General features: G+C 41.5%; 1 protein-coding gene across 1 annotated transcript; it reads right to left on the bottom strand.

Annotated features, from left to right (window-relative positions):
• Positions 1-13137: 13137 nt before the first annotated feature.
• On the bottom strand, positions 13138-18586 carry LOC147852405 (putative 26S proteasome non-ATPase regulatory subunit 3). Its single transcript, XM_087333999.1, has 8 exons — positions 18439-18586; positions 18154-18344; positions 14780-14923; positions 14566-14702; positions 14388-14442; positions 14209-14319; positions 13900-14139; positions 13138-13809 (listed from the first exon to the last, which is right to left on the bottom strand). Exons 1-8 carry the CDS (start codon positions 18536-18538, stop codon positions 13294-13296), a joined length of 1494 nt encoding a protein of 497 aa, XP_087190125.1. The 5' UTR covers positions 18539-18586; the 3' UTR covers positions 13138-13293.
• Between the last annotated feature and the right edge of the window lie 582 nt (positions 18587-19168).

A 19168-nucleotide genomic window follows, 5' to 3' on the forward strand; every position in this document is an offset into this window, starting at 1 on the left:
CCATTTCATCAAATCAAGTTAGTCAAGTTTTCTCTACACAAGTTGAGCTTAGCACAACTACATGTCATTGAGTCCTAGCCTCTGCCCTATTAGATTCTAGAGCCAACTCTTGTTTCATGGATCGTGAGTTTGCATTGACACAAAACATCCTCTTGAATAGCCTCCCGAACCCAGTATCCGTAGAAGTCATCGATGGCCGTCCTATAACATCAGGTGATATAATCGAAGAGTCTGAGCCAATTCGTGTAGTTCTTGGTGATTTGGCAAGTATAATCTCTTTCAACATTATTCGTAGTCCAGAACACCCATTAGTTCTAGGTCTCCCTTGGTTTGAACTACATAACCCAAAGATTGATTGGATGAAAAGAACAATTGAGGAATCCCAAGAAAAAAGAACTACACTCGCATCCCTCAACACTCCAAAATTTGATATTGGGTCCCATAAGTTATCAACCATCTCTCTCCATCAGTTACGTGAGGAAGGGGGGAACGAGGACATGTTCGTTTTTGCAATCGTAACAACTCCATCAAGCCCATCACCCATCTTACCGGAGCCGGATGTCCAATTACCAAAAAAATACAAAGAGTTTTCAGACGTCTTTGATAAGGTGAAGGCAAATACATTGCCAGAGCATAGGCCATACGACTGCCCTATTGACTTACAGCAAGGGAAAGAACCGCCATGGGGGCCAATTTATAATCTCTCTCCTGTCGAGCTAGAGACTTTGCGAGAATATATCGAGGAGAATCTTGCAAACGGATTCATCCGGCATTCTAGATCCCCTAGTGGTGCACCTATCTTCTTTGTTAAGAAGAAAAATGGGTCTCTTCGGTTGGTCGTGGATTATCGAGAGCTGAACAAAGTGACTATCCGGAATAGATATGCTCTACCCTTGATCCCAAACCTTTTGGAACGTCTCAGTGGAGCAAAATATTTCACAAAATTGGACCTTCGCGGTGCATACAATTTAGTTCGGATTCGCCCAGGGGACGAATGGAAAACTGCTTTTCGTACTCGTTATGGACATTTCGAGTATACCGTGATGCCATTCGGTCTCACAAATGAGCCTGCAGTGTTCTAGCATATGGCAAATGATATTTTTCGAGATTTTCTCGATATTTTCACTATAGTTTATCTGGATGACATTTTGATCTACTCGAAGACTGAAGAGGAGCATGATAAACATGTTCGTCAGATATTACGTCGACTACGAGAATATGGTCTCTACGCAAAATTAGAAAAGTGTAGTTTCAACCAGAATCAAGTGGAGTTTTTGGGGTATGTTTATCATCAACTGGTATCTCTATGGACCCAATGAAGGTTCAAACAATTTTAGATTGGCAAACACCCCTTTCCATGCGTGATGTACAATGTTTTCTTGGGTTTGCAATTTTTTATCGGAAATTCATTAAAAATTATTCCAAGGTCGTGCTTCCGCTCACCCAACTCACACAAAAAAATCAACCATTCATATGGAATTCAGAGGCGACCGAGGCGTTCGAAAGTTTTAAACGAGCATTTACAACAGCGCCTATTTTGGCTCATGTTGATCCCAAGAAACGCTTCATCCTTGAAGTTGATGCATCCGACTTTGCATTAGGAAGTGTTCTATCACAAACTGGAGATGACGGGCAGCTACATCCTATTGCTTTTCATTCCCGAAAATTCGAAGCTGCAGAGATTAACTACGAGATCCATGACAAAGAGCTTCTGGCAATTGTGAATTCTTTTCAACAATGGCGACATTTTCTGGAAGGTTCTTCTCAGCAGATAATTGTCTACAATGATCATAAGAACTTAACATATTTCCAAAATGCTCGAGTCTTAAGTCGGCGACAAGCCCGTTGGGCGCAATTTTTGACTCACTTCGACTTTGTAATCATATATCGCCCAGGGATGCAGCAAGGAAAAGCATATGCTCTTTCTCGACGCTCTTATATGGAACTTTGTCCAGGAGAACCAGCTTTTGAGCATCAAAAACAAATCCTTTTGGGCCCAAATCGCCTACGAGTTATGGCAGTCAATTCCATAACCACACCTAGGGATTCCACTCTTCTTGATTCCATTCGAGATCATACGGATACTGATGTGTTCGCGAAAGAAGTTTTAGATCATATCATCCCGGATCGTGCTTCATGCTCGAAGTCGCAAAACCCTCGTGCTGACTATAGGCAGTTCTATTGGCATGGTGGTTTTCTGTTTCGACAAAACCTTCTGTATGTACCTGATGGTCCGCCACGTTTGCAAGTCTTACAACATTGTCATGACACTCCAATGGCTGGACATTTTGGAGTAGCCAAAACTCTAGAATTAGTTTCTCGGCGATATTGGTGGCCTCGACTTCGTCATTTTGTGGAGTATGTCAGAAGTTGTGATACATGTTGTCGATCAAAGAGTCCTCGACACCAATCATATGGGTTACTCCAACCACTTCCAATTCCTGAAAATCCGTGGAAGTCTATATCCTTGGATTTCATCACCGATCTCCCAGTTTCGAGGGGTTTTGATACCATTCTGACCGTGGTCAATCGACTTACAAAAATGGCACATTTTTTTCCATGTACAAAGTCTATTACGAGTCAAGAGACATTCGATCTAGTTATGCGGGAGGTATTCAAGCATCATGGTCTCTCAGACGATATTATCAGTGATCGAGGTCCACAATTCATCTCAAAGTTTTGGAAGCACATGTTAAAACTTCTCCGAGTTTTGGCTAAGCTTTCTTCGGGCTATCATCCAGAGACTAATGGCCAAACCGAGCGTACCAACCAGACTTTGGAGCACTATCTTCGTTGTTTCATCAACTATCAACAGGATGATTGGGTTGATTTTCTACACTTGGCTGAATTCGCTTATAACAACTCAGTCCACTCGTCTACAGGATATTCTCCATTTTTCGCAAATACTGGTTCTCATCCTCGTTGGACAATGACTGAACACCCCGAAGTTCCTCTCAGTCGTCTCAGTCGTCTCCAAGAAGTTCACGCTACCATTCTCCACAATTTGCGTGATGCCCATGTCGAATACAAGTGTATAATGGACGTATTCACACTATCCCTTTGTATAGCTCAAGTTTGGGCCATTTGTGTAATTAGCATAAATGGTAGTTGCCCTAAGTTTGTCACTATATAAAGTGACCTAGTAACCTTTTTGTAAGGTTGGTTGTATTATTGTTTCTATTGAATAGAAAGAGTCTTTTGTGCCTCCTCTCTCTCTCTCTCTCTATCTCTGTGCACGATCTCAGAAACTGTCATACGCAGGTACTCAACCCCAATCGAATGCTACTTGATCTTCCGCATCGACACGGCCTTGTCTACAACATCTGGTATCAGAGCCTGCACAGTATTCGGTCCTTCAACCCGCTGTCGGCCGTCGTCTCAGCCTGCACAGCATTCGGTTTCTTGCGTCATTCGAAGAAGAGAGAAGAAGAAGAAAAACGAGGCTTGCATCTCATCGCGTTAGATCATCTTCGCTTGGAGTAAGCCAGCCGGTTGTACTCTGTTCCTTGTGATCGTAACCGCTCGAGGTGAAATCCCCTTGTGCAACATTGACACGATCGTGCTCCACTCGGTTAAACGGCATCCGAAGAGGTCATCAAACGCTGCTCGCCGCTCATTGTAACCACTCGGTGCAGATCGGTCTCAAGACAACAACCCAAATTCGTGCTTCATCCGGCTGATCGACATTCGGGAGGATCAGTTGGATCCGTCTCTCTCGTCGCTGCAGTCACCCGAAGCAGAATCGGTCCAGACAATCGGTTTCAATAATCGGTAGTTGGCATATATATTCGGAAGCGAACCGGGCTCACTCCGACTCGGCAACATTCGGGAAGACCAGTCGGTTCTGTCCCTCAAGTTACCGGAGTCAATTCGAGCAAGTTCAACAATACATATATCCGAAGCCGAACCGACTCGGGTTCAAATCTGACTAGAACGATATCGGGTGAGCCAACCGGCTGCACTCCAACAAGGTTCGTAGTCAACTCCGAACCGAGCTTCGTCAACCGAAACCAAATTTGATGGCATCAACATCCGGCTCGTCAGAAATGAGTCTACGAAAGTTCGATGGATCGAACTTCAACTTCTGGAAGGAGCAAATGCAGGACTATCTCATAGTCAAGGGGCAAATCGATCCCATCGAAAATGAAGAACCTCCAGAAGGATACAAACCAATTGAGTGGTAGAAGCTGGACAGAATCGTCCGCGCCACGATTCGGATGTACCTATCGGAATCGGTATACTTTACGGTGCAATCGTGTACGACAGCTTTCGAACTGTGGAAAACACTGTCGGACACTTACGAAAAGAAGGTCGCTGCAACAAAGATGTTTCTGATCCGGCGCCTCTACAACTTGCGGATGAAACAATCAGACTCGGTTCAAGCACATCTCAATGAGTACGAAAGCATAAGCTCCCAAATCTCATCTCAGGGGACGGCAATCGAGGATGAACTCAGAGCAATGATACTCATGAGCAGCCTTCCCTCATCATGGGAAACTTTCGTCACAACCGTGTGCAACGCGTCAACCACGGCTGTTAAATACTCCGAAGTCACGAGCGCAATCCTGACCGAAGCAGCTCGGAGAAAGTCTTTCGCCAAAGACTCAACAGACGACGCTTATGTAGTACAAGGTTCGACAGACCGATCGAACATACGAGGAAGAGATTCCTCACGGCAGCCGAACAATCAGCGAAGACGGAGCCAGTCACGGGATAATCGAATCTGCAACTATTGCAAGAAACCCGGACACATCAAAGCCGACTGCCGCGCACTCAAGAACAAGAACGACAAGTCTCAGAAATCAGACAAGAAGAGTGGCCGGCATGAGGAGATCAATTACGTCAGCTTCTCAGCTGATGTGCTACCAAACGACCCGAATATACTATCAATCGAAAATCCAGTCGGATCAGAAGTTCTGCTCACGACTGAAGAATCGAGCACATGGCTCTTAGATTCGGGCGCGTCATTTCACGTGACTCCTCATCGATCCCAATTTCGGCAATATACGATCCGTCACTCCGACTCAGTTCAAGTCGGCAACTCGCAACACTGTGACATCATTGGAATCGGCACAGTAGAGCTCAACCTTGCAGGTGGCTCTACACTTGTACTTCACAATGTCCGACATGTACCCGAGCTCTCAAGGCCATTGATCTCAGTCGGACAACTAGACGAAGACGGCATTCGTGCCGGTTTTTCTTCGGGAGGGTGGACACTCCACAGGGGGAACCTCCTGCTTGCTAGAGGACCCAAGATACACTCACTGTATCCGTTACATGTTACGCTCAGAGAGGGTAACCTGTTTTTGGTGGATATTCCTGTGTCATCACTATGGCACAGAAGATTAGGACACCTCAGCAAGGCCGGCATTACGCACCTATCTAGAGCCGGATACATCCCTAAACTCTCCTTCTCGGATCATCAATTCTGCGAACATTGCCAGTATGGCAAACAAGCAGCCGCATCACACCCGACATCAGCACCAAGAGAAACGAGACCTCTCGATTTAGTCCACTCGGACGTCTGTGGCCCAATGCCACATCAGTCTCTCGGCGGTGCCTCTTACTTCGTCAGTTTTATTGACGATTCGACTCGAAAGGTGTGGGCTTATCCAATTCGCACCAAAGATCGTGTCTTCTCGATCTTCTCCGATTGGCTCGCTATGGTAGAAAATCAAACTGACCGAAAACTGAAATGCTTTCGGACCGACAATGGGGGAGAGTTCAAATCAGAAGAATTCGTCAAATTCTGCCGACAACGCGGCATCCGACGTGAATTTACGGCACCACACAGTCCGGAGCAAAACGGGATTGCAGAACGCATGAATCGGACAATCCAAGAACGGATAGTTTCCATGCTCCAACACTCCGGACTGTCGGATGGCTTCTGGGCAGAGGCTCTACTCACGGCAGTACACATAATCTATATGTCGCCAAGCAGACCTCTAGGACTTCAAATTCCTCAGGAACTATGGATCGGCAGTAAGCCGAATTACGACAAGCTGAGGATCTTCGGATGCGAGGCGTACGCCCTTATTCCGAAAGATGATCGCCGAAAACTTGCACCTCGGTCCAGGAAATGCATTTTCCTTGGATATGGATCAGACGGCGAAATGGGATACCGACTCTGGGACCCCGAACGCAGACAAATCGTTCGAAGTTCGGACGTTGTGTTCAACGAGTCGGCTATGAATCCATCAGTCAAAACACCGATCGAAGTCCGAAGGGTAACATTTTCCGATGTGCCGACCCTTCAAGAAGGCCCCGCTCTTAACACACGGTCAGCTTCACGGGTAGCTGAACCTTCCACTACCGACTCGGACAACTCTGACTCGGCACAGCAGAATAATCCGCTTTCGGACCATCCGACCTCGATACCCGATACGACCAGTCCAATCATACCTCGACGATCTGAGAGACTGTCGCAACCTCCGGAGAGGTATTCTCCTGGAATTTTCTTCACCGACGCCGGCGAACCGACGTCTTACGAAGAAGCATCGACATCTGTCGATTCAGCCACCTGGCATCTGGCGATGGAGTCGGAAATGCACTCCATTCGGGCAAACAAGACTTGGGATCTGGTCGAATTACCTAAGAATCGACGTGCTCTTCCTTGCAAGTGGGTTTATCGACTAAAAGAGACGTCTGATTCGACCACCCCAAAGTACAAGGCCAGATTAGTTGCGAAGGGCTTCCGACAAGAATATGGCGTCGACTTCGACGAGATTTTTTCACCAGTGGTGAAAATGACAACCCTTCGTTTTCTACTCGGCGTAGTGGCAGCCGACAACTTGGAGCTGATTCAGCTAGATGTCAAAACAGCCTTCCTCCATGGTGATCTTGAAGAGGAAATTTATATGGAGCAGCCAAAAGGCTTCGTGGCAACTGGCCAAGAACATCTAGTCTGCCGACTCAGGAAGAGTCTATACGGCCTCAAACAGGCACCGCGACAATGGTACAAGAAGTTCGACGACTTCATCCAATCAATCGGCTTCTCAAAAAGCGATGAGAACCATTGTCTTTTCACCAACACAGCTCAAGATGGATCACCCATCTTCCTCATCATTTACGTGGACGACATGCTAATTTCTGGACGCCACGCGGGCGAACTTGCCGATCTCATTCGGCAATTGCGGTTGAAGTTTGCCATGAAGGACCTCGGTCCGGCACGACACATACTTGGCATGAAGATTAGTCGGCATCGCGATAAACGACATCTTTTTTTGTCTCAGACCGACTATATCGGACGTGTCTTGGAACGCTTCAACATGCAATCAGCCAAATCTGCTTCAACCCCGCTCCCCATGAATCTTCGGCTCTCTCAGCGAGACTGCCCGACATCCGGTCCGGAGGGGGAAGATATGAAGTCGGTACCGTATGCACCGGCAGTCGGCTCCCTTATGTACCTGATGGTCGCGACACGGCCTGATATCTCTCATGCCGTAGGAGTCGTTAGCAGATTTATGCACAATCCTGGTCGATCGCATTGGAACGCATTCAAGCATGTGTTCAAATATCTGGCTGGCACAAAAGACCACGGCATTCTTTTCGGTCCGAACTCGACCTCGGGCGTTGTCGGTTACACCGACTCGGACTTCGCCGGCTGTATAGACAGTCGGAAATCAACAACTGGATACTGCTTCAAATTCGGCAATGGAGCAATTTCGTGGAAGTCGAAACTTCAGGAGTGCACAGCGACCTCAACGACCGAAGCAGAATATGTAGCTGCGTCCGACGCTGCAAAAGAAGCTTTGTGGCTCGGCCGGCTGGCGCACACGTTTCGACAAGTCGACCATGACTCGGCCCCAGTTGTCTATAGCGACAGTCAAGGTGTTGTTGCCTTGTTGAAAAATCCGGTTCACCACAACGCCTCCAAACATATCGACGTTCGATATCACTTCGTTCGGGACTGCGTCATTTCAGGGAAAATCGGTCTAGAGAAAATATCCACAACCGACAATGTCGCAGATGGAATGACCAAGTGTCTCTCGGCAGATCGCTTTCGGTCCCTTCGGCATCAGATGGGCGTAACGACAAACCAGTCCGGTTAGAGCCGGACACAGCGCAGGATGGTTTCAGACAACCGACATCAGTTCCTTAATGATCGGCTTCAACTCTTCCGACCCGACCAGTCCGGTCTTCTGCCTTCGGACCCTGCCGACTCGAACAAAACTTATATGTCCGAGAACCTAGGTTTATACCTGTAATCTTAGATAACCCATGTATACGCCCATTACGGGGGAGTGTCGAATACAAGTGTATAATGGACATATTCACACTATCCCTTTGTATAGCTCAAGTTTGGGCCATTTGTGTAATTAGCATAAATGGTAGTTGCCCTAAGTTTGTCACTATATAAAGTGACCTAGTAACCTTTTTGTAAGGTTGGTTGTATTATTGTTTCTATTGAATAGAAAGAGTCTTTTGTGCCTCCTCTCTCTCTCTCTCTCTATCTCTGTGCACGATCTCAGAAACTGTCATACGCAGGTACTCAACCCCAATCGAATGCTACTTGATCTTCCGCATCGACACGGCCTTGTCTACAACAGCCCAAAGTACATACAAGAGGATTGTGGACCGTCATCGCCTAGACTCCTCAGAAATGTTTCAGGTCGGGGATTGTGTATGGCTTCTACAACACAACATCAAGACCACTCGGCCTTGTGGTAAATTAGATTACCAACGGTTCGGCCCATACGAGATCACTGGTAAGATAAGCAATGTTGCATTTCTTCTTCGCCTCCCTCCTCACATGCATCTTCACCCCGTGTTTCATGTCTCCCTTCTCGAACCTTACATCACAAGTTCGATTCTGTGCCGTCTTACAACTCCCCCGTCACCAATAGAGTTTTTGGAAGGACTGGAATTTGAGGTTGCGGCCATTCTCGATTCCAAGATTGTGTGCAACAAGTTGTATTACTTGGTCAATTGGTTCTAGGCTATACACCCAATGATCGAACTTGGGAACCTGCTGAAAATCTTGTCAATGTTGCGGACATTGTCACCAAATTTCATCCACAATATCCTCATAAGCCCGGTCCTAGTTCAACCCATGCGACCCGTGATACAAGTCGTCGAAGAAGGGGGATAGTGTCATGATGACACTTACATGCAATTTGGGCTTACAAGGAATCGAACCCACAACCTTGTTATATTCACATCGAGTTCTTGACCATTGTAATGATATATTTATTTGTAAAAGAATTGATAAACTATATGAAATACTATAGAGTAATCTAGAGTACTCTATGTTCTAGAATGTTCGAGAATATTCTAGAGTGCTCTTTTGTCTAGGAAATTCTAGAATATTCTAGCATGGTCTTTATTCTAGGACTTTCTAGAATATCCTATTAAAACTTATAAATATGCATATTACCATAAGGGATGAACCAATTTGGTTCAACGCCATTCTAGAGCTCCCTTGTTTACTCGTTGTATTCCACTCTTCTATTGCAATACATTATCTTTACAATACTCTCTCTCTTTTTCTCTCTCTCTCTCTCTCTCTCTCTCTCTCGACAGGTACAATCAGAGACTCGTAGGCAACGACCTCAACCTCAATTTCTTCACCAACAGGCCGTTACAACAGAGTATCGCTCTGTATCTCTCTCTCTCCCTGTCTGTCGCTCTCTTCTGTACAACAATTACAACAACTATACTTCACACGCTCCAAAGTGATTGCCCTAAGTCATATTTATACTTATATGAACTTAGGGCTATTTACAAATATAGCCTCAATAGGCTTACTCAAAACATATTTACAGATCTGTCTTCTCTTCCAGTTCTCACCAGCTCTCCTCCGGTTTCCGGATCTCTTCTGGTTCTCACTGGGCTCTCTTTATTCATCACCAGATCCCATCCGAAGAGACTGATTTCCCAACAAAAAACTCCCTTCTAGATGTGACATGGAAGGATGCCCCAAGTGCTATCAACAATCCAACTAGTTTCATTGTAAACAAGATTAATTAGGTTTTCATCATAAACAACGAGAAAATCATCTGAAGAAGTTTGAACATGATTAGCGTTATCATCATTACCTTTCTTTTTATGCTTACTACTAGATCATGTATGGTTCTCCTTTTTCCACCTCAAGCAATACCGTTTTGTATGTCATGTTTTGCCACAAATGGCATTCGAAATCTTTATACTTGGGCTTTGATTTACTCCTACTCCTTCCTTCCTCTGTTTTTAACAATCAAGAGCTCTAATGTGATGATATCTCGTGTATCCCTCATCGCATCTCTTCATTTGGAACACCATCTCTTCATATATTTTGTGGTCAGGTCACAATTCAATTCAGGATTGCATTAGTTAAAGATACCTTAAAAGTTTCCCATGAGTTAGGAAGGGTGTTTAGCAACCAAAGAGCAAGCATTTCATCATCTAATTTTACTCACATACCAAAAAGTTCATCAAAACATCCTTGAAATTCATTTAAATGATCAAAGACAGAATTATCCTCTTTATAAGGTAAATGTATTACTTGTTTAAGCACAAACAACTTATTATTACATATCTTAGATGCATATAAAATTTCAAGTTTGTTCCATAAAGCTTTGCCATTAGGTTCATTCGCAATACAGTTTAACACATTATCTCCTACCCACTCTCAAATAAAACCATATACTTGTTGTTGATTCTCGAAAGACCATTTCTTGATAGTTTTACTCTCAAGTTTTGTCATTGCGGAAATAGTAATTGTAGATTTTTAACGAAAAGTTTTATCTTACCTTTTCATTTTTGGTAGTTTGCACCATTCAACCAAACCATCGTGGAAAAATTCACCTCCATAAGAAAGTGCTAGAAACTAGCTCTGATACCACTTGATGTGATTCACGATAGCACTTTACCACTTATTATGAGAACAAGATTAACTTGTGCAAGTTATTCAAGAAAAGGAACAAAATTATGCATGATACACCACAAAAGTTTAACATGGAAAACCCTCAAGGGACAAAAAACCATGAGAATAAATCCAGAAACAATTCACTATCAATGTATAAAATTCATACACCAAAATTCTACTCTAAATATATTAGAGTACTATGTAAAGAGGAAAGTAAAATTTCCTCTAATAACTTAAACCCAACTAACAAGACACAAAAGACCACCAAAGACTCACAACATGTGGCTAGTGCCAAAGGCAATGTCCAAAAATGTAGATTTTTAATCAATTTATTTAGAAGCGTTGATGGAGAAGGCTAAGAAGAAGAGTATGCACTTTCCAAAATTCGGGTTCTACTCTCTAAAAATAATCTGTCCATTGTTTCCTCTTTTCCCACTTTTAGAAAGTATGGATATGTAAATCCATATAAGTGTGAGGTTTTTCACACTATTAAAAACAATAACATTTGGGCATCCAAGGCCTATCCACACACCTAAATAGTGTGGCCAGAAATACTAACAGGCTAAGCATGGGCGCCACTACTTGGTGCATGTTAACCTTCACATTCACTTAGTCTAAGCCTATGCTACCAATTGCATACATGGGTTTAGGGTTTAGCGAATGCTTCAAGTATTACATTTTAAATTTATTATTTATTTAATTTCTTGTAAAACGTGTTCAAGGAACTAAGTAGAAAGGTTTATTGTTACTAAAATACTTGAAGCTATTGTTGTCTAGCTAAGGAGATCGCTTCCATGCTCAACCCACGATTCTCTTTTTAGGTAGGGCTACACCTTGTTTTGCATGTTTACCTCATTACATATTCCATTGTGTTAACCCCTTCCCTAAACTTACTCTTTGTAGCAGTATTCAAAAGAATACACATTCGATATCAATTCATTGCATTAGCATTAGGAGGCACCAACATTTTCCCTAATTTCTCTATTGCTGAAGGCAAAACTGGCCACATAGTGGAATGCTTACATTCTACCTCAACCCATATAGGACAATCTTGTTTCAATATATCTAAGTACTCCGTCAATGGTCTCCAAGGAACAACATGAACCAAACTCCTAGCATAGAAAATTGGAAACCTAGCAAGTAATGTTTCTTTATTCTCACTTGAATTTAAAACCACCTCATAGAAACCACGTGGGCCAACATACACATCCTCTACACAATCCACTTGCAAGACACCACGTAGCCATTGTTTGACCCAATGAAGGGCATGTATTTTGCCAATAAAAAAAGTATCACTCCTCTCATAAAATGCTGAGAAAGATGACACGTACTCTTTTGTATCCACTTCAACCTTGAAAATATCTTCCTCATCAAACTTTGAAGCAATTTTAGTATTTCCTTTCATGCAATCCTCCATCAAAGCATTAGCCATGCACCTCAAATATTCCCATTGTGCATCATCGTTAATGTTAACATCATTACGCATAGCATCAGCATATGACATGTTTACCTCGTCTTCCACACATTTGGGTCTTTTCATTAGTGCCCTTTACTCTTTGTATTCATCCATTAGTACCCTCTTTCATGTACATTGTATGCTATTACATATTGTGATTACATAATCTAACATATTTCTATACCATATTGTAAGACAATAAACTAGGACAAGTCATTAAAGAGAAAAAGATGTTTAGCCACAAGAAAATGTCATCAATCCATTGATTCATCATGAATCTCTCTTGTATACACTTCAAAACCGTCAAACAGTTGGAGTGTACTCGCAACTAAAACGTTTTAAGGCACCCTTATGGCTAAATCAGACATCACAGAAAGCAAATGCAAAAACCATGGTTCTTGCTGACAAAAGTCACCATAGAAGTTTTTGAACCAACAAAGATATGACCAAATAATAAGATGATGAAAACGGTAACATTTTCCCCTTTGAATTTCCAAAAAGATAATTCCGAAATGCAACCAAGCATTTCAACGAGCCTTCCCTCTTCATAGACTACATAGTATAAATATATAAGAGGACATAACAGATGAGATGGTATCAGTACATATACAAGTTCAATGAAGAGAAATAAGAAGAATGGTTCGATAGCAGTAATATAGCAGTATACCTATAACAGTAGTATCATTCAGCTTCAAAAGCCATTGAAATTATTGCTTCCACAAATTGGAATGCATATCCAGATGCAGGGTTTATTCCAGCACAATAAAACCACATCTTTTGTTTTCCAAGATCATCATGTAAAACATTGTCAATTTGTGAAGCAGAATGTGAAACATTTTACTGACAAAAAACTTGAGAATGCTTTCCCAAAGAAATTGAATAGAACATATCCTTTATCATTTTAGTATACCTTCCAGACATTACCTAAAATGAATTATAAAAATCACTTTTTGTCTTGAAATGTGCATTGCAAATGTAGCTAAATCTAGATCTAAAAGTCACTGTCATCTTCCTCAGCAATATGCTTTGCCAATTCCTGTTCCTGCTGTTGTCGTTCACGCCTTTTCTCCGCACTCTCAAGCTCTTTCTTATGGGCATTAGGTGGAAAACAAAGTGCTCGTACGGCTTCATTGTGTGTGTTGAGACAGAACGCAATTCTGGAGTGGAAAGCAGCCTGTGGCTCATTGGATGAGTAAATATCACCCATTTCTTTAGATTGCATCCATCCATTAGCATGATCTACAGAAGCCTCTATACCACCGTCTCTAACAGCCTTCGCCACAATACTTTCAGCATCAGCAACTGCAGTTGCAGAGTTCAACCTGAGCTTTCCTGCCACATCTACAAGTGAGATGCGTGAATATGAGATACTAATATTCCTGAGCCCAGTTCGGATCACATTGTGCCTCAAACGTACAATGAGATTATGAGTCCTATCAGCATGAAACACGCCTGTATAATTCTCAGCCACACTATGAAACAGTGCAAGATCACCAATCCGAACAGCCTGTACATCATCAGCACATTTAAAACTCACAGATGCAAATAAGTTCTAATTGAGCTAAATAAATAAGAATGTAAAGGAAAGAAATATCACATTTGTTAATTCAAAGTATGGCTTGAGAGCATTTTTCATTCCAGGTTGCATGAAAGTTGTTCTTTCAGGTATTTCTCCAAGCAACAATCTCACAATTGAAGCCCATTTGTTACATTGAATGCGGAAACCTCTTGCTTTGGCAGGAGCCTTTCGTGCTGCTTGTAAAAGACTGTCTTTAGCATCTGTATACTCAAGTTGTATTGTCCTAATCCTTCCCAAATAGTACAAGTAGCGGCATAGCTGTGGCAGAATAGTTTATTAATCTATATATTGTGGTGAATCTCAAAATAGATTGACACCTGCAACTACCTGCTGATTTGAATGAGATTCAACACGTTGTGCTTTAGCTCGCAACTTTTCTGCCTGGTCGTAGAGATTGTAATGTAGGTAGTTCCTCAAAAGAAGATTCAGCAGAGTTTCCTATAGAAAAAATCGCTCTTGATTAATGTGCATGAGATTCTTTTATGAAACAGAGAAACCAATTATACCTGACCTAGTTCGTCGCGACGTAAAGTAGCTGTTCGGTGAAGGGCCAACAATGTACTGAAACAACCATAAGTTCTGAACTTCAGAAGCAACAACTAAGCACAATAGTGGAGAGATCATGTTTGGTTTTTACAACAATTACATAGATCATTGGTTATATATTGGGAATTAAATACCCACCCTCGTATGTCAAGAAGAGAATCTGTCAATTCATAAATATAAGAGTAGAAAAAATATAGCTTTGCCGCAATTACATCCACAGTTCTCCTATTCAGTGTTTTTAGACGGTTGATAGCTGCAGAAGCACATTCTTTACCCTGCATACAAAGCATTTTATTATGACTATTTTCAACAATAGTTCATTCCAACATTTCCCAAGATATCCAATTATTACCTCTTTGAATTGCTTTTGGTCAATTAAGAAGACAAGCACTAGGAGATAGCATAGGATCTCTAGTTCTGGGAGCACAGTTGTTTTGTGTGAAATTGCATTAGTTGCTACGATGGGGTTGTCGATTTCCATGTCCTTCCCAACATCCTAAAAAAAGAATATAACGGATAGAAGATAGAAGATAAGGTTATAAAGCAAACATAGAAAGGTGTTACATAATTTAAGTTTTTATGTGTGCTCACAAGGATGTAGCTCATACAAGAGTATAGTATCTATAGATGAACTGTGATTTATAAGAAAAGTACAGACTTTGCATGTAGTTCTAATTGATATGACATGCATATGTTCTTTTAACGGTAGCTTTGCATATTCATGCCAAGCTTCAAATGAAGTTCAGCCATATATGATTTCTTTTCCTCACGGGGCCATTTCAAGTAGCTCTTGCCTATCTCTATGCAAATCCTCTGAGTCACTTCTTGTTGCAAATATCCCCTCATATCGTGGAATTCATCATCATAACAAAACTTTTGTACAGTTCTACTCAAGTCAATATGCTGAAAACTGTTGTGAGAGGAAAGAAATGTGATCACAAAATGCAACGACAACAGCCCTTGTGTGTTTTAAAGAATGTGAAAGTATTTGATCTTTTCTGTTGGAACAAGACATTGTAAGACTACCCACAAAGCAAGAAAGTGTTATCGCATTATGTTACATCTCCAATATCTTGAGCTTGTGGTTTTACGCCCCATTTCTACAGCTGCACTGCTTCTGCTCAAGTCTACTGGTCCATGGTACCTCCCTACCAACTATCTAGTCGTATTACCGTTGTAAATGTGTTTTTATATAATTAATTTCATATTTTTGCCGATATACCTATATCAAGACTAAGGATATCCATCTTTTGTTAGAGAGGGAGAGAGAGAAGAAAGGGGGCGAGGCGTTGTACTCTTGAAAGGCACAAGATTATGCACAGAAGTATTTAACAAAGAGTAATTAACTATAGTTTAAAATTCTGTGTATACATCTTTTTTAGAGAGAAGAGGGCATAAAGTTGTACTATTGAAATGCAGGAGACTATACATGGATGTGTTTGACAAAGAAGAACAGAACTACTTTTAAAACAACGAACTCTGAGGCTACTTGTCAGAACTTATAACCAATAACTAGGAACTCTGAGTGAAATTTGGGATCAAGTCAAAGAATGTAGTATCTGACAAAGAGGAACAGTCGCCATGTTACATAATTGAACTTGTGATAACATCGCATCCTAAACTCTGGGTGGAAATTTTTAACAAGTCAAAAGATTCAGATAATGGAGATTATTTAATAGATGAATTGAGGGTACTAGTCAGAAGTATTACCAAATCGCATTAAACTCCAGATGAGAAATTTGGAACAAATCAAATAACACCCCACTCATTTTAAATATGTGAGCCAGACTACTTGTCAAAAATCATAACACAACCCTAAACCTCAATGTGATATTCCGGGAATGACTCGGAGAAAATTTATATAGTGAAAGATTTCAATTTGACATAAAACCAGAAGTGAGTTAGAATTCCCAACTCTAATCATTTGGAACAAATTTTGGTATTAAACTACTGAGTTGGGGTCTCGAATTTTAGAAGCTAGTGTATAAATAGCATATGCCCCTTACAGAGAATCCGACAAATACTTTTTCTGCACTGTTCATCATATTCCTTTCCAAAATTTGAGGCGTATATCATACCACGTATGGTACTTTTAGGATTCTGAGCCAAATTTTTATTTGTTTGTAGTATGGTTTTCATATAGACAAACTGTGTAGAGAAGTCAAAGACACAGACTGTCATCTCTTTTGTATGGACATTCATGTATTACATACAATATGTGTTTTTGACTCTCATATCTTTTTTGTGTTGTCAACTGTATTACATACAATGTGCTTCTCAACTCTGACTCAAATTTTTGTTATATTATTCAGATTTTCTCAGTGTATTTTTATGCTTTAGATTCAAATACTTGTTTGATGCTAAATGTCAAGTAAATGGTGTTGTGATTCCATCTCTCCATTCTAGGACCAAGTCCTGGCACAATCCCATGTGACTAATAAATGATATGGGGTAGACTAGGCAAGTCATTTCAAGCATAACATGCATGGATCACTTACTATGGCATCCATAGCCAAATCATCAATGCACAAAAGTAGGTATGAGATAATATATATATGATCTGCTGCACTAATGTAAACGCAAACCATGAAGAAGTCTAACACTAAGACAGTGAAAGTATTTTAAACACATATAAACAATATCTATACATAGGAAAACATTCAAGAACACAGTTAAAGAGACCACTGATTCATCCAGGTTTATCTAGCATAGTTGAAAATTATCAAGAAATCAATCAACCAATTTAAACCTACCTAATGAATCGTACAAGTTATTAACCTTCATCCAAAATTTTACTGGTTTAGTATAATCCAGCAATTGAGATTCCATACCCACTTTTAATACGATTAAAGAAGACATAAACTTACAAAGGTGAACCATGACCACCTAAAAAAGTATAGGACTGGCAAAAGATCCATTGAGGAGAAATTACTTGTAAGGATGTGAACCTTGTAAGGATGTGAACAACTTATAGATGTCTGGGAATAAGAACAAAATCTTCCCATTACCAAACGAGCCTGACTTAAAACAGATTATGTACGCAATCATTACCACATGAGTGGAATGTAATCAGATATTAGTAAATTTAACAAACAGGAATTCTCTGGCAGTAGTTAAATGATTACTATGTTTTGCTCCCTCTATGAAAGCATATAATTGTTTCTAATTCTGCATTTTCCTAGGGTCCCATTGTTTGCTACCTAAAATTTTGACATTACAAACTTTATCTAGTATATACAAGAGAATGTTATTCCAAAAGAAGCCCATCTGAAGAGCCAGGAGTGAGATGAACGTTTAACAAACAGTGGAAGTTTAATTACTTTCATGAATCCTTGAGCTATGTTTTAAAACTCCAACTACAGTCAAAGATTCTAAAAATTCCTTGAGAACAAACAAATAAAACTCTAAAACGGGAAGGATGATTTTGGGAAGCCATGACTTGTTGCAAAGGAACATTTTCTTGTGAACCTTACAAGAAACAAACTAGGGAAAAAACACATAATCGGGCGAACAGGTCCGAAATAATAATAATAAGAAGAAGAAGAAGAAGTTCAGATCCGTTTCTCTGGTTCTTTCACTTGAGCTGAGAAAGGTAATATTTCGAGTATATCAATAAGACCAGATCTGATCCTCCTATTTTTCGCCTTCTTTCTTTCATTATTATTTTGGGTTCGTCCTTTCTTTCTTTATTTCGGTTTGAGCTGAGATTATAGTAAGAATACTGACCTTGGAAACGTAAGTCAGAAGGCGAGAGAGATGATCAGAACCAGAAGGGAAAACGTGTTTGAGGAAGGAAACGATCAACGGAGCTCGGAGGCGATGTCTAAGCAACATCAGCATGCGCAGAGAGCGACCGATCTGGCGCATCTCCTTCGACAAAACCCCTCGCTCCACAGACAAAGCCACGCTCTTGAGCTCTGAGAATTGCACGCGAAGGAGAAATTTCAGTTATCCATTCTTCAGAAGAATGGATAGGCATACAGAGACACAGAGAAAGAGGGATCGACTTACGCTGGAGAGTAGAGGGAGGAGGAGAGGCCACAACTATCTCTGTCGTAGCTACTGGGGTCTCTGTAGATTCCTTCATGTCGACGTCGTTCGAGACTGCCATTGCTGGAAGAAAGAGGGAGAGGGAGCGTCTGTCTGTGTGCAGAAGAAACCGCAGCCCTAACTCGCAAACCACGAACGTCTTTCTTTCGTTCGTTCGTTCGTTCTTTCTTTCTGCAGCACGTCTTCCTTCCGCCTGCAGAGTTCAGCAAACGAACAACGCCTGCTAAGCTAGCTAAAGTAAAATGTGTGTGTGTGAGTAGAAATAACATTTGTTACTACTACTACCGCCTATATTGCTATTGGTGTGTGTGTGGTTTGGTCCGTCGGTGTCGGTGTCGGTGTCGGTGAGTTATATAACTTATGCCCATCCAATGTGCCGGACCTTTCTGATGAACCTAAAACATGGGGGGCTCAATACAATCTCAAAACACAGTTGGGAGAAGAGATATCAAGCCAAAACTATGATTAACTAGCATTCAGACTTAATCGTGATTACAAGAAGGTCTCATTACAAGCTCCTCTGAGCTGACTACAATTAAGGAGAGTGAGAGGAGAGAGAATGAACCAAAATGAGGAGAAGCTCCTCAATATATACGCCAAGGGGGTCGTTTTTGGGCTACCAAAGCCATTATGCCAAGAGATGACTCTTGCGCTACGCAAATCGTTATGCCAAGAGGTGGCTCTTGGGCTC

The sequence above is a fragment of the Azolla caroliniana genome, unplaced genomic scaffold (assembly GCF_043228905.1).
Source record: "Azolla caroliniana isolate FFs.n. ecotype wild unplaced genomic scaffold, voAzoCaro1.0.p SCAF_18, whole genome shotgun sequence".
Lineage (NCBI taxonomy): Eukaryota > Viridiplantae > Streptophyta > Polypodiopsida > Salviniales > Salviniaceae > Azolla > Azolla caroliniana.